General features: G+C 45.3%; 1 protein-coding gene across 12 annotated transcripts in view; it reads right to left on the bottom strand.

Moving 5' to 3' along the window:
- The window catches only part of LOC140729743 (liprin-beta-2-like), a 220,114-nt gene that overhangs the window by 92,710 nt on the left and 103,994 nt on the right, over positions 1-23,410 (bottom strand). For 11 of the 12 annotated variants that reach the window (XM_073049891.1, XM_073049886.1, XM_073049896.1 and 8 more), the window contains exons 4-5: positions 6,981-7,067; positions 2,877-2,990 (exon numbers count right to left, since the gene is read on the bottom strand). In XM_073049891.1, coding sequence (XP_072905992.1) covers positions 2,877-2,990; positions 6,981-7,067 — 201 coding nt within the window. Of the gene's footprint in view, positions 1-2,876; positions 2,991-6,980; positions 7,068-21,713; positions 21,949-23,410 lie in introns of those variants that run through there. The other variant, XM_073049898.1, reaches the window with a different exon arrangement.

Below are 23,410 nucleotides of genomic sequence, written 5' to 3'. Positions count from 1 at the left end.
ACCTCCTGACGTTACCCTCAGATTTAGTTTAGTTATGGATGCAGCACAGTAACAGGCCCTTCAACCCAACGAGCCTCGGCTGCCTAACTACACCCACGTGACCAATTAACCTTTGCAATGTGGAGGAAACCGGAGCACCCGGTAACTTGTTTCCCCCGTTACTACACGAGTCTTCCTCGGGTGCTCCTGTGGGGTAATTACAGTCAAAGAGAAATAGAGGAGTAGGCTCTTCAGCCCATCTAGAACATGCCAGACCATTAAAACTGCCTACTCCAATGGATCTGCACCGGGACCATACTCCATACCTCTACTATCCATGTACCTATCTGAACTTCTCTTAAACGGTGAAATCGAGTTCACATGCACCTCTAGTGCAGGCAGCTCGTTCCACACCCTCATGACCCTCTGAGTGAAAAAGGTTCCCCTCATGACTGGCAGCTGAAATTGCCCCTAATGTGTAGTTGAGGGTAGAATCTGTGAGGGGAGGTGAAGAGCTGATGGGAATGTGGGGAGAAAGAAATCGTTAAGTGTAGGATTTGTTTTTTCCTCTCTTTTTGCACTATTTTTTATCAATATTTCTTATTGTAATTTAGTTGTTTTAATGCTTTGCAATGTACTGCTGCGGCAAAACAACGCATTTCACAACATAGTCCTTTACTTGCCGATCTCACTGATCAAGGATCAGCCACAGAGCAGAAGACAACAAACTGTGCAAATGCAAAAATAAATAAATAGTAACAAATAACAAGAACATTAGACTAAGTGTCCTTAAGAGTGAGATCATTGGTTGGCAGAACATTTCACTGATGGGGCAAGTGAGTATGGTTATCTCCTTTTGTTCAAGAGCCTGAAGGTTAAGGGGTTCATTGTCACTTAAAGTAAAATTGGATAGGTATATGGACAGGAAAGGAATGGAGGGCTATGGGCTGAGTGCGGGTCAGTGGGACTAGGTGAGAGTAAGCGTTCTGCACGGACTAGAAGGGCCGAGATGGCCTGTTTCTCTGCTGTAATTGTTATACGGTTAAAGCGTCAAGCAAGATTGAAATCAATGAAGGCAAGCGGGTGTTCAGTGTCGTCATCTGCCTTTTGACCGTCTCCCTCTCCCTCTCGCTGCCGCCCGAGGAAGGCGCAGGATTCTTGGGTCTTGGGCAAGGTTTGAATGGCACTGTTCGAGTGGACTCAGTTTTAGAGGACTCTGCAGTTCATGTTATACATGTTTCTTGTTACACCTTTCTTTATTGTTATTCTGCGTGATTTTGATTCAGTCACTTCGACGTGGACTGGCTCTGCCGCCTGCAATCAACGAACAACACATCGTTAATTTGAACTACACTGAACACTCCCAGACTCTTTCATGGACTGCGGTTTGAGGTTTAATATTCTGTGTGTTATTTGTTTGTTCTTTGTCGTTTGCATAATTTGTTCTTTTTCTGTGCGTTGATTGTTTTACAGGCTCCATGGTGTTTCTTTGTTTCATGCTGCCGGTGGGAGGACTACTCTCAGGGTTATATGCTGCATACATACTTTGATAATAAATGTACTTTGAATTTTTGAAGATGCCAATGATATTAAACCTGATTCTGATTCTGAGTGTAAATGGGTCAGTATAGTCTCAGTGGGCAGAATGGCCAGTTTTCATGCAGCTTCTGTCAATGATTGAGGGGCTCAGTGGTTTGAAAAAAAAAACACTATCTGGGTCAAATACAAGAATTAAATGAATTTGAGTAAACTATATGCTGGTTTGCAAGTGTCAGGACTGTTTCTGGATTAGCAATGACAAGGCTTGGACTGTTTCAGTGAGTCGGGGAGTTCAAATCTCAGCCAAAGGGAAAATCGAGGAATCAGAAGTGGAAAGGGTGAACAGTTGCAAATTCCTGGTGTCAACATCGCTGAAGATTTATCCTGGGCCCAACATATTGGTGCAATTACAAATGAAGACAGGACAGCAGCTATATTTCATTAGGAGTTTGAGGAGACATGGTACGTCATAACTTACACTGACAAAATTCTACAGGCATACTGTGGAGAGCATTCTAACAGGTTACATCACCGTCTGGTATGGAGGGGCCACTACACAGGATCGCAAAAAGTTGCTGAAAGTTGTAAACCCAGTCAGCTCCATCGCTGGCACTAGCTGGTGGCAGGATTGAACCCAGGTACCTGCTACACTACCATACGGCCCACTGTAGAAAAGTAATTATTGTTCAGCAAAGATACAGCGGGCTGCAGGCTCTGCTTGCAGGTTGTGAACCGTCCTGTCAGTTGAGAAGAAAAATGAATATTAAGGAGGACCATACAAACCGTTGGAGGAACTCAGTAGGTCAAGCAGCATTTGAGGGTGAGGAGGTTGTCGATGTTTTGATTTGGGACCATGCATCAGATATGAAGGGGATGTTATGAAGGAGGAAAATGGGCCAAATCAAGTTGGCGAGGATTGCGCTAGGCAGCCTGCAATTGTCGCCATGCTTCCAGCGCCAACACAGAACGCCCATAACTCACTAATCCTAACCTGTACGTCTTTGGAATACGAAAGGAAGCTAGGGTACCCTGAGGAAAACCAAGCGGTCGTGGGGAGAACGTAAAAACTCCTTACAGATAGCAGTGGGAATTGAACCATGATTGCTGGTGCAATAAAGAATTAAGCTAGCTGCTACGCAACCGTGCCGGTCTTTTTGATTCATGTTTTGTGGAAGAATGCCTCCCATTCTGACCTTGTTGGCCCATAGGTGACTTCCAACCCACAAAGGTGACCAACCTCTTCACTGCCCCCTTTAGTGACCTGGCCAGACGTCAGGTCCAAGGCTCCATAGGAACGTTTAACCAACACTCACCAGTGACACCTCCACGAGCCCACCCCACGACCCTTATTCGCATACCTGTTGCAGCATCTCCTCCGTTGTGTTGAGCTTCAGCTGGTGTTCTTCCAAGCAAGACTCCAGGTCCCTGATCTTCTCCCCTTGTGCTTCCACCTGGTCTGTGAGCACACTCACCTGGTGGTGCAGGAGAGCAGAGAACAGTCAGTGAGAAGTCCTGGGCTTGGCTTACCCCTTGCTAACCGGCAAAGGCAACCTGTCTCCTGAAGCAACAGGGCCACAGAGGCTGTGGCACCATCACGCCTTTAGCTTTTAAGGCTTCGTTTATGCTTACAGCCGGCCCCAGTAAATGAGGAAGTAGAACTTCTCCGTTCTACAAATTTGCATCTGACTTCTGTCAGGAATCCGTGCCTGTCACAGTGAGCTTCCGTAACTCCCTGCAAGAAGGTGGGACAGGGGTCGGAGCTGATCAAGGCTTGAATTGGGCCTGGCAGAGTCAAGCAAGCCTCAACTCGAGCCAGGAATGCAAGAGCAAACATGTAGCAGCCCTGATGTCTGGCTCTGTCCCAGGAAGCGTACAACCGTGCCAAAGGTCACTGCACAAGCTACGCCGTGTTCTTAAAGGACAAAGACTGGTTCCCATGTAGAAGTGCTGAAGGTCATTGGGCCTTGCAGGAGGGGGTGGGGGCAGGGGAGGTCAGAGTCTGTGAGATAGATCACCCTTGGATACCAAGAAATGATTCTACTTTCATTTTAAAATCACTAATTCTGTTCCAAGTTCATGTTTTCAGTCAAACTTCATACACATTGTAAATTCTGATGCGGTCTTCACTCTCTAGCACGTCCGCTGGCTGGAGGCATTCATTACAGCACCAGGGTATACATCATATAACACAGACTTGATGGGCTGAGTGGCCTGCGTTGGGACTGTAAATTTTTATGATTCTAGAACTGTGCAGAGCGAGGCCATTTGGCCCATCATTATGCTGCCTTACAGTCCCCATGAATCAGAAATCTGCATCTTGCTCTTTCCCCAAAGGGCTGTACATTTATCCAGCTCCTTCCTGAAAGCTCTTCGAGCCTTCATCATGGAACTAGGCCCTTCAGCCCAACTGGCCCCATCTAAGTTAGTCTCGGTTGTCTGTGTTTTGCTGATATTCCTCTACCTTTCCCATCCAAATACCTGTCCAAATGTCTATTAAATATTGTTAATGCACCCACCTCAACCACGTCCTCCAGCAGCTCATACCATATTCCTGCAAACCTCTGGATGAAAACCTTGCTCACCAGGTTCCTTTTAAATCTCTGTCCTCTGGTTAAACCTATGTCCTCTAGTTTTAGATCGTTTCATATACAGATCACCCCTATCGTGTGTTCCCAACCTTTTATATGCCATAGACTCCTACCATTAACTGAGAGGTCCCTGGGTCTCAGGAAAGGAACCCCTCCTCTAACTGAAGAAATTTCCCCTCAGGTCTTTTTTAAATCTCTCCCCTCTCAAGTCAAATCTATGACCTCTAATTTTTAATTCCTTAACCCTAAAAAAAAGACTGAGTGCATTTACGCAATCTATCTAGCTTCTTAAGCCCATCACCTTTGTTGGGAATTAGGACATTGAGAGTAGTTTGCCAGAGTCCTCTGTCCTGGGCCAGTCTTTCATGTTGTCCCCAAGTTCAGCCCATCTTCTTGGTGTATCCTTCTTCTCCCAGGGATAGGTCTTTGCAGCTTCTGTTGGTGTTTCTGTAGCTCTGGTTTTTTTTATGGGATGGGATTTCTAGCCTCACAACCAACCTTCCTGCTTTTGCAGCCAGGGTTGTGACTGCCCATGGCAGAGTTCACCCGGTCTATGCCGCTCATCATTTTATACCCCTCTATAAGGTCACCCCTCAGTCTGCAACCCTCCAAGGACCAACCCCTCCCTTTAACCAAGTCCCTCAAGTCCCAGCAACATTCTTGTAAAACTTTTCTGCACTCCTTGCACCTTAACGGCATCTTCACTGCAGGGGGAGCAAAACTAACTGAGTTCAGGCCCTCAAGGTCACAGCAACATCCTTGTAAAACTTTTCTGCACTCCTTGCACCTTAACGGCATCTTCACTGCAGGGGGAGCAAAACTAACTGAGTTCAGGCCCTCAAGGTCACAGCAACATCCTTGTAAAACTGCTGACACAAGACAAAGGACAGAATTAGGCCATTTGGCCCATTGAATCTGCTCTACTATTTCATCATGGCTGATCCACTTCCCTCTCAGACCCAGTCTCCTGCCTTCTCCCATATCCCTTCATGCCCTGACCATCAAGAATCTATCAATCTCTGTCTTAATATACCCAATAACTTCACCTCCACACCCACCTGTGGTAACGAATTCCACAGATTCACCACTGTTGGGCCTAAGGAATTCCTCCTCACCTCCATTCTAAATGGACGTCCCTCTATTCTAAGGCTGTGTCCTCTGTTGCATGCTCCTCGACTACACAGAAGGTGCAGGAGAACACCACTTCCTGCAGGTTCCCCTCTATGTCACACACCGTCCTAACCCGGCAATAAATCACTTCTGAGTTCATGTCCTGGGACTTCCTGCCAGCAGCATGTTCAGAGTTACAGAAGTTTCTATTTTTGTTTTATTTTATTTAGAGATACAGGGTGGGCAGGTCCATCCGGCCTGACAAACCACACAGCCCAGCAACTCACATGTTTAACACTAACCTAATCACAAGACAAGTTACAAGGACAAATTAACCTACTAACCAGCTCATCTTTGAAAGGTGGGAGGAAACTGGAGCACTTGGAGGAAACCCACACATTCCACAGGGGAGGATGTACAAACTCCTTAAAGAGGGCACTGGAATTGAACTCCAAACTTAGATGCCCCCAGACAGGATGGCGTTACGATAACCACTATGCTACTCTGGCTCCCAAACAGTGGTTCAGGAAGGCAGCGACTACCTCTGTCCTTCAGGCTGAGATGGGAAAATAATTCAGAATTTCTACATTTTTCCCAATTTAACAAGATTAAAGATTAGTGTTATTGTAACATGTGTGTGAGAAAAATGGAGGGTTATGAGCCACATATGAGGGAAGGGTTTGATTGATCTTGAAAAGGTCAGCACAGGATCGTGTACAGGTCTGGTCTTGAACCAGAGAGGATAACGTTACTCACCCTGACACTGAACTAATTCCACAACCAACAAATTCACGTCAACGACTCAGCAACTCGTGTTCTTGAAATTTATTCCTTTATTTTGTATTTGCACAGTTTGTTGTCTTTTGCATGTTGGTTATTTGTCTGTCTTTCTTGTGCATGGTTGTTCATTGATTCTGTTGTGTTTCTTTGTATTTACTATGAATGCCCACAAGAAGATGAATCTAAGGGTAGTATATAGTCACATATACTGTATGTACATTGATAATAAATTTACTTTGAACCACTCACCTACGCAATAGGGACTGGAGAAAAACTCAAATTGACTTGAAAGCAAAATTCCCCTCCACAGACGCTGCCTGGCCTACATGTATGTTTGCCCGGCATTTTGTGTTCTGTTTTCAGAATCTTTCCAATACATGCACAAGCAGCACTGAGGTGATGCGCAACAACATGTTATTGTCTTTAAAAGGCCATAAAGGAATTTCTAACCTTTACAATAAAAACATTTGTTGGCTCTGGGCCTGTACTTGCTGGAGTTAACAAGAATGAGGGGAATCCCATTGAAACTGATTGAATACGGAAAGGTTTTGATAGTGCGGACGTACAGAGGATGTTTTCTCTAGTGGGGGAATCTAGGACCTGAGGGCGTAGTCTCAGAAAAGAGGGGTGTCCATTTAGAACAGAGATGAGAAGGAATTTCTTTAGCTAGAGGGTGGTGAATCTGTGGAACTCATTTCCACAGACAGCTGTGGAGGCCAAGACATTGGGTATATTTTAAAGTGGAGGTTGATAGGTTCTGGATTTGTCAGGGTGTCAAAGGTTACAGGGAGAAGGCAGGAGAATGGGGTTGAGACGGATAATAAACCAGCCATGATGGAATGGTGGAGCAGACTCAAATAGCTGAACGGCCTAATTCTGCTCCGACGTCTTATGCACAAAACTATGTTAATGTATTTACAAGGCCGTTAGGGAATTCCTAGGCTTTGCAATAATGACAGCAGAGGTGGCAGCCATTTTACCCACCTGAAGCACCAGGCACTCCCGGTCACTTTCTAGCCTGGTCAGTCGGTCCTGGCACGTTTCATTGTTCACAGGCACACGGTGATTGACCTGAGCATAGAACAAACCAAGAATCAAACTCCGTAAAAAAAAAGTCCACAGAACAGCACTGTAGACAATTCTGTTATTATTTATTTGGAAATACAGCATGGTAACATGCCCTTCCAGCCTACGGGCCTGCACCGCCAAATTATACCCATATGACTAATTAACCCACTAACCTGTACGTCTTTGAAAAGTGGGAGGAAACCAGAGCACCCAGAAGAAACCCACGTGGGCAGGCGGAGGGCAAGCTCCTCACAGTGGCAGAATTGAATCCAGGCCACTCACGCTGTAAAGTGTTAAGCTAACTTCTATGCTACTGCGCCACCCCCAAAGAGAAGACAGTTTAGCGCCTTGCGGAAACTAGCCTCCTTGAATAGACTCAGTCTGCACTTTCCACTGCCTCAGCAAATCAAGGACCCCACCCACCACGGACATTCTCTCTTCTCTCTCTCCCCCTCCCCATTGGGCTAAATCAGAATCAAATTCACTACAACTGACAGTTTTCCCCCCCAGTTATTTAGTGATTCAATGTGGCAACAGGCCCTTCCAGCTCAGCGAGAGCCCACACGATCCAATTTCAGCCTAGTGACCAATTAACACGCCTTGGAATCTGGGGGGAGAATTGAATGTTGTTTTGTGGCAGCAGTATGGTGCCAAGTTAGAATCAAATATTACAAGTTAGAATCAATAAATCAATAGATAGTGCAAAAGGGGTCAGAGATAGTGCTCATGGACCACTCTTGCTTTCCTTCAATGGAAGATACAAAAGCCTGAAAGCACAAGGACAGCTTCTATCCTGCTGTTATAATGTGACTAACTGGCCCTCTAGTACGATAAGATAGATTGTGAGGTCAAGAGTCCATCTCGTTGCATCTTATTGTCTACCTGCACTTTCTCTGGACAAATTCTGCAAATAAAAATTAACGCTAAGAACATGAGTTGCAAAGAGTCCTTGAAAGAGAGTCTGTAGTTTGTGAAATCAGTTTAGTGTTGGGGTGAGTGAAGTTATCCACACTGGTTCAGGAGCCTGATGGTTGAGGGGTAATAACTGTCCCTGAACCTGGTGGTGTGGGATCTGAGGCTCATTGTGGTGAGTGAAGTTATCCACACTAGTTCAGGAGCCTGATGGTTGAGGGGTAATAACTGTCCCTGAACCTGGTGGTGTGGGATCTAAGGCTCCTGTACCTCCTTCCCTATGGAAGCAAGGAGAAGAGAGCATGGCCTGGATGGTGGAGGTCCTTGATGATGGATGCTGCTTTCTTGTGACAGCATTCCTTGTAGATGTGCTCAGTGGTGGGGAGGGCTTTACCTGTGATGGACTGGGCTATATCCACTACTTTTTGTAGGATTTTCCATTCCTGGGTATTGGTGCTTCCACCCCAGGCCGTGATGCAACCCACCAGGATACTCTCCATCACACGTCCATAGAAGTTTGTTAGATGACATGCTGAATGTAAGCAAAATTCTGCCGTGCCTTTTTAGAAGGAGGAAGGAGGTACAGGAACCTCAGGACTCACACCACAGGTTCAGAAACAGTTATTACCCCTCAACCATCAGGCTTTGAACCAAAGAGGATAACTTCACACAGCTTCACTTGTCTCATCACTGAACCGTTCCCACAACCTATGGACTCACTTTCAACCACTCTCCATCTCATGTTCTCAATATTTATTGCTCATTTATTTATTATTATGTATTTCATTTTGTATTTTCACAGATTTTTGTCTTTAGCACACTGATTAACTGCCCAAGTTGGTGTGGTCTTTCATTGATTCTTTTATGATTATTATTCTATTATGGATTTATTGTGAATGCCTGCAAGAAAATGCATCTCAGGGTTGTATATGGTGACATGTATGTACTTTGATAAGAAATACACTTTGTACTTCTGTAATGACACTTAAGTGCCTGTAGCTCAGTTTAACCACAGCTCCTGCCCCTTGTAACACAGCTGAATGCTTTCGCTCCCTTATGTACACAGACCGAAAGTGGAACAAGTTGAAGTTTAAACAAAAACAGGCTATTTCCTATAAACAGAAACTCATTGTTATGAAGTACCAGCCACAACCAGCTGACCTGGCTTAAGGAGAATCAGATTTACATAAAGTTTTAAGTCAGCCCAAGAAGGAAAGCATGAATTTTAGTAAATGTACAGAAGGTAGTTTGGTAACATAACATAATACCCCCATCAAGGTTCAAAGTTCATACGGTACTGTGCAAATGTCTTAGGCACATTTATATAGCTAGAGTACCTAAAACTTTTGCACAGTACTGTAGTAATTTTATGTATGGTGAAGGTAAGAGATTAGGGCTGAGGGGGAAAAATAGATCAGCCATGATGAAATGGTGGAGCAGACTCAATGGGCCAAATGGCCTAATATTGCCCCCATGTCTTACGGTATTGCACCACACTGGTGCAGAAAGGAAAACAAATTTCATGACATACGTGAGTGATGATAAACCTGATTCTCATATGGGTCCCTATTGTGGACTGAAAGTGGGAAGGGGGCAGGGAGAGGGGAATCATGATTGGGAAAAGGGAAGTGAGAGGGGAGAGAGTGGGAGGTACCAGAGGAACATTCTGTAATGATCAATAAACCATTTGTTTGGAATCAAATGACCTTGCCTGGTGTATCAGGGCTGGGTGTGTCTGCACCTGCATCAATCCCCACTCCTTCTCTGTCACCTGTCTCACACCCCTCCCACCCTCACCATTCCCAATATCCTTTTGCTCCCATCAAATTTACAAACTCGCTTACTGCACAATGTTGACAATTATAGTCCTATGAAAAAATATTATATATATAGAGAGCGAGAGAGATAAGTCTTGGGCACCCTAGCTATATAAATATGCCTCCAACTTTTGCACACTCTGATTATATCACCATATACTACTCTGAGATTTATTTCCTTGCAGGCATTCACAGTGGAACAAAGAAACGCACTAACATCAATGAAAAACCACACACACACAGATCAGCAAACAACTAATGAGAAAAGACAAACTGCAAATACAAATACAAAATAGGGTTTCCAATTTGGGTTCAGCTCCCGCTGCTGTCTGTGAGGAGTTTGTTCGTTGTCTCCTGACCATGTGGGTTTCCTCCGGGTGCTCCAGTTTCCTCCCACATTCCAAAGACATGCAGGTTAGCGTTAACAAGTTGTGAGCATGCTGTGTTGGTGCCGGAAGTGTAATGACATTTGTGGGCTGCCCCCAGCACTTATTTGGAATGTGTTGGTCATTGGTGGACATGATGATGCAACTCTTCGCTGTGTGGTTCATCGTCTATTTATTTAGAGACACAGAGCAGAACAGGCCCTTCCAGTCCAACGAACCTGCACCATTCCCTCAGCAACTCACCGATTTAACCCTAGCCTAATCACAGGACAATTTACAATGACCAGTTAACCTATTAACTGGTATGTCTTTCGGCAGTGGGAGAAAACCCATGCAGTTACATGGAGAACATACAAACTCCTTACAGAGGACACCAGATTTAGCTCTGAAGTCCAGCTGTAACAGATTGTGCTAAATGCTATGCTATCGTGGTTGACAATGTGACAAATAAAGATAATCTTTCTTTCTTTCTAAATGCCAGAGGAACTCATTTGGTTAGGCAGCATCTATGGAGGAAAATAGAGAGTTAAGACCCTTCAAGAAATTGGGGAGACAACAGGTATAAAAAGGTGGGGAGAATGGGTGGAGCGAGATCTGGCAGGTGATAGGTGAATCCAGGTGCAGGGATTGTGATTGGCAGCTGAGGAATTGGGAGAGTGAGAATGATGTTACAGGTTGGGAAGTGATAGTGTCATCCTTTTATGCTGGATTCTCCCTGCCTTTTTACATCCTGAAGAAGGGTCTCAAACTGAAACGTCAACTGTCCATTTCCCTCCACAGAAGCTGCCTGACTTGTCGAGTTCCTCCAGCATTTTGTGTGGGTTGCTTCAGATTTCCAGCATCTGCAGAAACTCTTGCATGTGCATTTTAATTGCTTCTCAATGGAACAGCAGACTCAATGGACTGAATGGCCTAATTCTGCTCCTACATGTGTCTTATGCCATAAAAAGGCCAACAATATCACGAAGGATCCCACTCACCTTGCTCATGGACTGTTGGCCCCACTCTCATTAGGGAGGAGGCTACACAGCATCCACTCCAGGACCACCAGACTAAAAAACAGTTACTTTTCCCAAGCAGTAAGGTTGATCAACACCACCACTCACTAACCAATCCCCCCCCCACCCCAACCAGCATTACTTTATCATTTCCTGTCAGTCACTTTATGTACATTCCTGTGCCTAGTGTCACTTTACGGACATACAATTATTCTGTGTATATATGCTATCTTATGTAGTTAGAACATAGAAAACTGATTAGTACAGCACAGGAACACAACCTTCGTTTCACAATATTGTGACAAACATGTTGTGTCAATCAAAAATATCCAAAAACTGATCCCTTCTCCCTATACCATGTCCATTTCCCTCCATCTTTCTCAGATTTATGTGCCTATCCAAATGTCTCTTAAAAGCCTCTGATATACTTGCCTCACACACAAACTGCCAGAGGAACTCAGCAGGCCAGCCAGCATCTATGGAAAAAAGCACGGTCAACGTTCCGGGCCGAAACCCCTCAGCAGGATCCTAATGCGTGGGTTTCCGCCTGAAACAGATGATGTCTGAGGCTGAAACCTTTCATTAGAACTCAATCCAAAAGATCGTTTGCTTATTCCCCTCCATAGATACTCACGACTTACTGAGTTCCTCCAGCATTTTGCTTAAGATTTCCAGCATCTGTAGAATCTCTGGAGTTCATACACATGCCTGAATGTCCTTTAAACATTGTAATTGTACCCATCTCTACCACTTCCTCCGTCAGCTAGTTCATTCCATACACCAGTATCTCTGTTAGGGAAAAATGCCCCTCAGTTCAAATATTGCCCCTCTCTTCTTAAACCAACACCCTCTAGTTTTAGAATCCCCATCCCTAGGAAAAAGACAGAAACCATTCACCTTATCTTTGCCTCTCCTGATTTTGTAAACCCCTATTAGGTCACTCATCAGCCCCCTTTGCTCCAGGGAAAAGGGCTCTAAATTATCAGTCTCTCCTTATATAGTATTGTGCAAAAGTCTTCGGCACATAGCTAGGAAGCCTAATACTTCTTACGCACTGCACTGTACTGCTGCCGCAAAAAAAAAAAACAAACGTCATGATATATGTGAGTGATGATAAACCTGATTCTGATATGGGTCCCTATTGTGGACTGAGAGTGGGAAGGGGGCAGGGAGAGGGGAAGAATTGTTGGGAAAAGGGGAAGGGAGAGAGGAGGGAGCAGGCGGGAAGCACCGGAAAGATATTTGTAATGATTAATAAATCAAATGATCTTCTCTGGTGTCTCAGGGCTGGGTGTGTCTGCACCCACACCCCTCCTGCGGCACTCCATCCTCACCATTCCCAACATCCTTTGCTCCTGCCAGCTTTACAAACTCGCTCTCCGCTCCACATTGACAAATACAGTACTGTGTAAAGTCTTAGGCATTCTAGCTATATACATAAATGTGCCACAGACTTTTGCACAGTACTGTAACTCAAATCCTGCAGTCCTGACTTGAAATCTCCTCTGCAATCTTCCTGGCCTACCCTGGCAACCAGAACTGCATACAAAACTCCAAGTGTGGTCTCACCAACATAATGTCCCAGCACTTGTACTCAAAGCCGTAAGACATAGGAGCAGGATTAGGACCATTCAGCTCAGAGTCTTCTCTGCCATTCAATCATCATCATTATGTACTGTGTCGAATAACTTGCATCTGTCTTCTCTAAGGAAGACACTAGCAGTGTGCCAGAGGTCCGAGAGTTTCACGGAGCAGGAGTGAGTGCCATTGCTATTACAAAGGGAAAGGTGCTAGGCAAACTGAAAGGTCTTCAGGTGGATAAGTCACCTGGACCAGATGGACTACGTCTCAGAGTCCTGAGAGAGGTTGCTGAAGAGATAACAGATGCATTGGTCATGATCTTTCAAGAATCACTTGATTCGGGCATGGGCCTGGAGGACTGGAAAATTGAAAATGTCACTCCAGTCTTTAAGAAGTGAGGAAGGCAAAATAAAGGAAATTATAGGCTAGCTAGCCTAACCTCAGTGGTTGGGAAAGTGTTGGTGTCTATTGTTAAGGATGAGCTTTCGGAGTACTTGGAGACTAATGATAAAATAAGTCAAAATCAGCATGGTTTCTGTCAAGGGAAATCTTGCCCGACAAATCTGTTAGAGTTCTTCGAAGAAGTAACAAGCAGGGTGGACAAAGGAGGGGTAGTGGATGTCATTTACTTGGATTTTCAGAAGGCATTTGATAAGGTGCCACACATGAGGCTGCTTAACAAGGTAAATTCCTATGGGGTTACAGGAAAGATACTGGCATGGATAGAGGAATGGCTGACAGGCAGGAGGCAGCGAGTGGGAATAAAAGGGGATTTTCCTGGTTGGCTTTCAGTGACCTGAGGTGTTCCTCAGGGGTCGGTACTGGGACCGTTACTTATCACATTCTTTGTCACTGATTTAGATAATGTAATTGATGACTTTGTGGCAAAGTTTGCAGATGATATGAAGATAGGCGGAGGGGTAGGTATTGCTGAGGAAGCAATGCGATTGGACTTAGACAAAGTGGCAGATGGAATACAGTGTTGGGAAATGTATGATAATGCATTTTGGTAAAAGGAACAATAGTGCAGACTATTATCTAAATGGGAGAAGATTCAAACGTTAGAGGTGCTGAGGGACTTGTGTAAGACTCGCAGAAGGTTAACTTACAGGCAGAGTCTGTGGTAAAGAAGGTAAATCAATGTTAGCATTTATTTCAGGGAGAATAGAATATAAAAGCAAGATAATGCTGAGGCTTTATAAAACACTGGTCAGGACGTACTTGGAATACTGCATAGTCAACAGTTTGGGCCCCATATCTCAGAAAGGATGTGTTGTCATTGGAGAGAGTCCAGAGGAGCTTCACGAGGATGATTCTGGGAATGAAGGGGTTAACACATGGGGAGCGTTTGGCAGCTTTGGGCCCGTACTCACTGGAATTTAGAAGAATATGGAGGGATTTCATTGAAACCTACCAAATGTGGATAAGGTGAGTGTGGAGAGGATGTTTCCTATGATGGGGCTATCCAGAACTAGAGGACACAGCCATAAAATTGAAGGTGACCTTTTAGAACAGAGGTAAGGAGGAATTTTATTAACCAGAGTGGTGAATCTGTGGAATGCTCTGCCACAGACCGCAGTGGACGCCAGGCCTGTGGATAGAATTAAGGCAGAAGTTGATAGTTTCCTGATCAGTCAGGGCATCAGAGGATATGGCGCGAAGGCAGGTGTATGGGGTTGAGTGGGATCCGGGATCAGGCGTGATGGAATGGTGGAGCAGAATTCTGCTCCTACGTCTTATGGTATGACATAGGTGATCATGGTCTCATGCTGAAGGGTCTTGGCCCAAACTGTCAACTGTATTCTTTTCCATAGATGCTGCCTGGCCTGCTGAGTTCCTCCAGCATTTTGTGTGTGTTATTTGGATTTCCAGCATCTGTAGAATTTCTCTTATTGGTTTCATGACTCTGATTGTTCCTGGCAAACTTTTTCTGCAGAAATGGTTTACCATTGCCTTCTTCTGAGCAGTGTCTTTACAAGATGAGTGACCCCAGCCATTGTCAATACTCTTCAGAGATTGTCTGCTTGGCGCCAGAGGTCACATAACCAGGACTTGTGATGTGCACCAGCTGCTCATACGACCACCCACCACCTGCCCCAACAGCTTCATGTGACCCTGATTGGGGGTGCTAAGCAGGTGATACACCTTGTCCAAGGACGTCCTGCAGGCTAGCAGATGGAAGGGGTGCCTTACACCTCCTTTGGTAGGGACAAATCTTTACAGCGCCAGCCGCGTTCTAATACAGCTGAATTATTTCCCCTCTCAACCCCATTCTCCTTCCTTCTCCCCCATAACCTTTGACACTCTTTACCAATCAAGAACCTGTGGTGTATTTTAGGAAACTAGATCAGGGTCAGGTCTTGGAGAGGATTCTTAAAGAACTGGATCTATGGGAGCAAGTCTGTAATTCCCTGAAAATGGCACCATGGGCAAACAGAGTGTCGAAGATGATGCATCAGTCAAGGAATCGTAAAGCTGTGTTACAGGGTACACGCATTGGTAAAGTCACCTTTGGACTACTGCATGCAATTTTGACTGCCGCACTGTAGGAAGAATATGGAAAAGAATACAGAACATAGAATACCAGAACACAGTCCAGGCTCTTTGGCCCATGCTGTGTGCCAGCCCTATTGTTCATTATGTACTGTGTCGTGTGACATGGACGACCATGATTTTCCATGATTGTGATTGTTCTTGGCAAATTTTCTCACAGAAGTAGCTTGCCATTGCCTTCTTCTGGGCAGTGTCTTTACAAGACGGGTGACCCCAGCCATTATCAATACTCTTCAGAGATTGTCTGCCTGGCGTCAGTGGTCACAAACCAGGACTTGTGACCTGCAGGTCTGCGGAGGGAAGGAATGCCTTATGCCTCCATTGGCGGAGATGTATCTTCACTCCGCTAGCTTATAACCTGCTGTAAAATCACACAAAACCTCCCCTCTTACTTAGCCTGGTGGAGGCAGATACATTAGAGCATTTAAGAAACTTTTAGACAGGCACATGGAAGATAGAAAAATGGAGAGCTACGTGAAAGGGAAGGGTTCAATTGATGGGTCTCAGCCTGAAACATCGACTGCTTTTTCATTTCCATAGATGATGCCTGAGCTGCTGAGTTCCTCCAGCATTTTGTGTAGATTGATCTTAGAGTAGGTTTAAAGGTTAGTTATGGGCGAAGGGCCAGTTCTGTGCTGTAATGTTCAATGACAACATGAAATAACGCCACGGGAATGTCTGCGATAATGCAGGGGAGCAGACTGCACCTCATCTTAATGACTCATTCAAAGATTAAAGAACAAAAATAAGGATAATGCTTTTTTTTAAAGCAGAAAATGGCCATTAAATGTTAATTCACAGACAGGAGAAATACATGCCATGAGGTGAGGTGGGGTGATGTATTTCTTGGTCAGAGTGACAACTTTTAAGATTTTATGTAAACAAGAATGGTAATTGTGGTTAAATATGTTTATATAGCTTAAAGGAACAACGTTAAGATGTTTGCGGAATTGAGGTGCGAGGGATATAGTAGACTTGCGTGAATCAGTCTAATAAATGCTTCTTTATATCAGGAAAGTTCTCCCTTTTCGTTGAAGTCTGCATAATATTTGTCAGGTTCACCAAGGTTTATCCTGTAATCCTCCTGAGAAAGAGAAATGTTTGAAGAGTAAGACCTCAAACCTGGCAAAAAAAACCCAGAGGCTACTCGGCTGCAGAGATTTGCTGCTTTTGAGGCATGTCAGTGTGGAATGGTAATAACATCTCCTCCTCGTTGGCCATTAACACTCGGCACACCTCAAGGTTTTAAGCTTAGCTCACTGCTCTACTCTCTCTACACCCACAGCTGTGTGGCTAGGCACAGCTCAAACGCCATTTATAAATTTACCAATACCACTGTTGTTGGCAGGTTCTCACATGGTGATGAGGTGGCGTACAGGAGTGAGATAGATTAGATGGCTGTGTGGCGCCCCAGCAACATCCTGGCACTATTAGCTAGACCAAGGAACTGATATGGACTTCAGGAAGGGAAAGATCTACCCTGGGCCCAACATATTGATGCAGTTACAAAGAAGGCACACCCGTGGCTGTATTTCATTAGGAGTTTTTGGAGGTTTGGTAGGTCACCAGAGAGTCCAGTGAATTTCTACAGATGTACCGTGGAGAACATTCCAACTGGCTGCATCACAGCCTGGACTGAAGCCTCCGATGTACAAGATCGCAAAAGGCTGCAAAGGTTTGTAGACTCAGCCAGCTCCATCACGGCATAATTTTCCTCATTAAGATGTGGTGCTCCTGGAAGAGGTCTCCATGATTAAAGACCCTCAACATCTAGGACATGACCTCTTCTTGAAAGGCAGAGCAGACTTGTTGGGCCAAATAGCTTAATTCTATTCCTACGTTTTGTGGTCTTCTCATTCCCACCAGGAGGAATAGGAGGTACAGGAACCTGAATACACACAGTCAATAGAGTCATAGAACACTACAGCACAGAAACAGAGCATTCAGCCCATCTAGCCTCTTATCCTATTATTCTATATTGCTATTCTGCCTAGTCCCGTCAACCTGCACTTGATCCATATCACTCCATACCTCTCCCATCATCCAAACTTCACTTAAACTTTGAAATCAAACCAGGACCCAGCACTTCCACTGACAACTCATTCCACACTCTCATGACCTTCTGAGTGAAGAAGTTCCCCTCATGTTCCCCTTAAACATTTTGCCTTTTACCCTTAACCCATGACCTCAAGTTCTAGTCTCACCCAACCTCACTGGAAAAAGCCTGCTTGCATTTACCCTGTCTATGCCCCTAATAATTTTGTATACCTCTATCAAATCCTGCTTCATTCTCCTAAATGCCAGGGAATAAAGTCCTAACCTAGTCAACTTTTCCCTTTAACTCAGGATCTCAAGTCCTGGGAATGTATTTTTTTGTTAATTTATTTTTTTTATTGAAGTTCATCATCAAACAAACATTTCCATAAGATGTATTTGTCTGTCTGTCTCCCTTTCTCTTCACCATCTACACCTCGGACTTCAACTACTGCACAGAGTCTTGCCATCTTCAGAAGTTTTCTGATGACTCTGCCATAGTTGGATGCATTAGCAAGGGAGATGAGGCTGAGTACAGGGCTACGGTTGGAAACTTTGGTCACATGGTGCGAGCAGAATCATCTGCAGCTTAATGTGAAAAAGACTAAGGAGCTGGTGGTGGACTTGAGGAGGGCTAAGGCACTGGTGACCCCTGTTTCCATCCAAGGGGTCAGTGTGGATATAGTGGAGGATTACAAATACCTGGGGATATGAATGGTCAATAAACTGGACTGGTCAAAGAACACTGAGGCTGTCTACAAGAAGGGTCAGAGCCGTCTCTATTTCCTGAGGAGACTGAGGTCCTTTAACATCTGCTGGACGATGCTGAGGATGTTCTACGAGGCTGTGGTGGCCAGTGCTATCATGTTTGCTGTTGTATGCTGGGGCAGCAGGCTGAGGGTAGCAGACACCAACAGAATCAACAATCTCATTCGTAAGGCCAGTGATGTTGTGGGGGTGGAACTGGACTCTCTGACGGTGGTGTCTGAAAAGAGGATGCTGTCCAAGTTGCATGCCATCTCGGACAATGACTCCCATCCACTCCATAATGTACTGGTTAGGCACAGGAGTACATTCAGCCAGAGACTCATTCCACCAAGATGTAACACTGAGCGTCATAGGAAGTCATTCCTACCTGTGGCCATCAAACTTTACAACTCCTCCCTCGGGGTGTCAGATACTCTGAGCCAATAGGCTGGTCCTGGACTTATTTCCACTTGGCATAATTAACTTACTATTTAATTATTTATGGTTTTATATTGCTATATTTATTCACTATTCTTGGTTGGTGCAGCTGTAACGAAACCCAATTTCCCTTGGGATCAATAAAGTATGTCTGTCTGTCTGTCTGTCTGTCTGTCTGTATTTCAGATACCTGGGAATGTTTTAAGAACATCTTCTTTGCCTCCACCATCAGATTTCTGAATGGTCCATAAACCCAGAAACACCACCTCATTATTAGTCATTTGGACCAATGTATTTTTGTAACTGATTGTATTTTCAAGGTCTCACATTGTACTCCTGCCTGAAAACAACAAACTTCATGACATACGTCTGTGATAATAAACCTGAATCTGTCTCTCTCTTCCACCATGTTGCTGCTCACTTCCGAATTCTCACCATTTCTTGTTCAAAGATGAACTTTCATCTTTAGTTGTCACATGAACATCGAAACATGCAGTGAAATGTGTCACTTGTATCAATGACCAACACAGTCCGAGGAGACCTGTAGCACTGTGCAAAACTCTTCAGCACACGTAAAATAATTCTGTAAAGCAAAAATGTTTTCAAAAATAATGAAATTAAAAGTATCTAAATATCAAAAATTTTACTATAAAGAGCAGTAAACAGTAAAAAAAACAAAACGGAATCAAATCAATACTTGGTGTGACCCTTTGCCATTAAAACTGCATCAATACTCTGAGGTACACTGCTGTGCAGTTTTATAAGAAAATCAGCTGGTCAGTTTATCACAAGTATCTGGGAGAACTTGGCACGGCTCTTCTGCAGACTTTAGCTGTCTCACTTGCTTCTGTCTCTCCAGGTAATCCCAGACAGCCTTGATCAGGGCTCTGTGGAGGCCAGACCTTCCGAAACTACAGAAAAAATCTAGGGTGCCTAAGACTTTTACACAGTACTGTGCAACCTAAGGTATGGCAGCCAGTGGTGAAGTGGCTAGATTATTAGTGCAGCTGTACAGGATGTTAATGTGACCCTGCAAGTTGCCGGTCATGGATTTTGCCAGCACAGCAGCGTAGTGGCTAGCGTGACGCTTTACAACGCCAGCGATTGGGGTTCAATTTCAGCCGGTGCCTGTAAGAAGTTTGTACATTCTCCCTGTGACCGCATGGCTTCCTGCCGGATGCCTCAGTCTCCTCCCACGTTCCAACGACGTACAGGTCAGGGTTAGTCATGCTACGTTGACACTTGTGGGCCGCTCCCAGCACCTCCTCTGACTGTGTTGCTCATTGACGCTAATGACACAGTTCACTGGATGTTTCAATGTACGTGTGACAAACAAAGCTATTCTTTAAATCTTTTCGCAACGTATGCCGACGTAACATTTTCCCGACAGTGGTTCCTACATGTTTGGGTCTCATACATTAACAACATTTAAACCGTCCTCAGACAGGGAGCTGGGAGTACAAGTACACAGTTCGCTGAAAGCAGCCGTGCACGTAGAGGGGACGGTGAAAGTGGTGTTTAGCGCACTAACCTTAATCAGTCACAGCATCGAGTTTACAAGTTGGGACATTATGTTGCAATGATACAAGTCATTGATGAAACCAAACTTCAAAGTTCAAAAAAGTTCAAAGTACACATATGTCACCATATACTACCGGGATTCAATTTTCTTGCGGGCATTCACAGTATATAGAAGCACAAACAATGCAAAAAACCCACAACAACCAATCTGCTAAACACAAAAAACAGTGCAAACTCAAAAAAGTAAGAGAGAGAGTATGAGGTGTAGAGTCCTTAAAAGTGAGTCCATAGCTTGTAGGAACAGTTCAGTTTGGGGATGTGTGAATCTATCCCCTCTGGTTCAAGAGCTTGATGGTTAAGGGGCAGCAGCTATTCCTGAACCTGGTGGTGTGGGTCCTGAGATTCCTGTAACTCCTTTCTGGTGGTAGCAGTGAGAGAACATGGCCTGGATGGTGGGGGTCCCTGATGATAGAGTATTGTGTACAGTTTTGGTCACCTTGTTATAGGAAAGACATTAGCAAGATGGAGAGGATCCAGGAGAGATTTACAAGCATGCTGCTGGGACCAGAGGGCCTGAGTTATAAGGAGTGGTTGGCCATGCTGGATTATAGAAACATAGAAAATAGATGCAGGAGTAGGCCATTCGGCCCTTCGAGCCTGCACCGCCATTCAGTATGATCATGGCTAATCATCCAACTCAGAACCCTGTACCTGCTTACCTTGGAATGAGGGGTGACCTCATAGCAGTTTATTAAATCATGAGGGGTATGGATAAGGTGGACAGTCTAGTCTTTTCTCCAGGGTTGGAGGGTTCAAAACTAGAGTTTACAGACACAAGAGGGGAGAGATTTAAAAAGACCTGAGTGGGGTAGTGGGTACCCGGAATGAGCTCCCAGAGAAAGCGGTTGAGGCAGCTACAGTTGAAACATTTAAGAGACTTACTGATAGGTAGATGGAGGGAGGGCTTGAAGAGTTAAGGGCCGGGCAGGGGCAACTGGAACTAGTAGGGAGGATGCTGTGGTCGGCACAGACCAGATGGGCTGAAGGGCCTGGTTCCGTGTTGTATCTCTACGCTGATACTTGGTATCTCCCGAACCACAAACTAATACATACATCCACTGTTTTCCCTGCATTTCTCAGCAAGGTTCTAGTTTATCGGACGGTTTTAAACACTCAAACCCCTCTCAGCCCGCCCCCCAAGTCCCCTCCCCCACCGGTCGGAGACAAAGCTCTCTTGAACACACTTTCATTCCGAGCTGAACACACGGTTCCAATAATACAGAAATGCAAACTATTTCCTGGTGTGTTCTCGGGTGAGGAGGAGACAAGATCGATTAGCCAGCCATCCTGTTCAATCCTCCCTCTGCCTCACATCAGAACCGTCGGCACCCTCCGTCCAAACCACTGCTGTACACTCGGCCTGTCTAAACCTTTAAGTAATTTTTAAACCTTCGAAGTAAACATTAGTAATAATTATGTCACCTTCAAATACTTTCCTCAAACGTACGTTTTCGGGAAAGCTCCTTGCTTAATTACAAACTTAAGAATAAGCCGGATAACTATTTACTTGCAATCACTCAGAGAATGGGGGGAGAACATGGATTCGCGGCGAGCTGTTTGAAGTTGAACTGATTTCCCAAGTTTGCTGTAAAGTCTACTCACCCTTTTCAACCAAGTGAGGTGTCTGTAAATATCGATCTCACCGTCCATGCTATGCCGTAGCCATCACCCCCAGAAGAGAGAGAAAGGGGAAGGACAGCAGAGGGTGAGTGGGGTGAAGAGAGGGAAGGGGTTAGAGAGAGAAAGAGGGAGAGGAGAAAGGAGGAGGTAAAGAGAGAGGAGGGAAAGGGGGAAGAGGAGGGAGAGGGGAGAGAGGAGGGGGAGAGAGAGGAGGGGAGAGAGAGGAGGGGGAGAGAGAGAGGAGGGGAGAGAGAGAGGAGGGGGAGAGAGAGAGGAGGGGGAGAGAGAGGAGGGGAGAGAGAGAGGAGGGGAGAGAGAGAGGAGGGGAGAGAGAGAGGAGGGGGAGAGAGAGAGGAGGGAGAGAGAGAGGAGGGGGAGAGAGAGAGGAGGGAGAGAGGAGGTAGAGAGAGAGAGAGGAGGGAGAGAGAGAGAGAGGAGGGAGAGAGAGAGGACGTAAAGAGAGAAACAAAAGAAGAGAGAGAGGTGGAGGGAGAGAGAGAGAGAGGAGGTAGAGAGAGAGAGGACGTAAAGCGAGAAACAACAGAGAAGAAGAGAGAGAACTTTCAGTGGAGTTCTAGTGTGTGCTTCAAAGCGTGCAGTGCTGTGACATTGAAGGCTGGGGAATACGTAGAAAGTCCTTGCCCCTCTCTGACTGCCCTCCCTGAAGCCCAGCACAGACTGAAGCCGAGGCAGCGTAGAACATGAATCCGAGACAAGACGTCCCGCCTCAGCAGCACAAATCCAAAACTTCAGCGAGAGGCTCTCGCCAGTCAACTTGCTAAGGCATTGGGTTACTGTGGCACAAAAGCCGCCAGCAAATTCAGTACAGGCAAGAGGTAACCCGATTCGTGTCTCCCATTTAAATGAAACGTCAAGCATTTGTTGTCAAAACACCAACCCTGCGTCTGCGCTGATCCAGGGAGACTAAGTGCTTCTGCTGTGGAACTAACACACTAGCCGTGTTGACATACCTAAGACAACCGCATCCGATCCTCCCCCCCCCACTCCCCGCCACCTACCCCTCCCACGCTGCAACGCTGTCAGGTTAAAAATAATCCCTTTACCAGAGTCTGTGACCTCCTGAAGGTGAAAAGCCCTGCTTAAGAAAGTTAAAGGTTTTCTTTTCGCCACACTGAGCAAACGAGAAGATTAAATATTAGTATTATTTGTCATAAATTCTGCAGATGCTGGAACTCTTGAATAACAGACACAAAGTGCTGGAGGAACTCAGCAGGTCAGGCAGCATCTTCGGAGGGGGATAAACAGTCGTGGTTTCGGGCTGAGACCCTTCCACGGGTGTCACGTGTACATAAAGACATTAAAACACAGTCCAAGAATGTGCTGGGGGCAGCCCGCAAATCTCGCCATGTTCCCGGTGCCAACACAGCATACCCACAACTTACTTCCCCTAACCGGTAAATGTTTAGAAGGTGGGAGGAAACTGGAGTGCACAGAGGACAGACTACAGTCCGTGGATGTGTGGGGGGGCAGCCCACCAGTGTGGCATAACTCACTAATCCCATTGTCTTTGGAATGTGGGAGGAAACTGGAGTGCACAGAGCAAACCCAAGCAGTCAGGAGGAAACATGGGAAGAATGTGAAATTCCTGGGACACTGGCGGGAATTGAACCTTTGGACACTGGTGCTACAGTGCCACCCTCAAACGATTGCTCACAGAA

The sequence above is a fragment of the Hemitrygon akajei genome, chromosome 6 (genome assembly GCF_048418815.1).
Source record: "Hemitrygon akajei chromosome 6, sHemAka1.3, whole genome shotgun sequence".
NCBI lineage: Eukaryota > Metazoa > Chordata > Chondrichthyes > Myliobatiformes > Dasyatidae > Hemitrygon > Hemitrygon akajei.
Note: the sequence above shows the minus strand (reverse complement) of the source record. Positions and strands in the feature narration are given on the sequence as shown.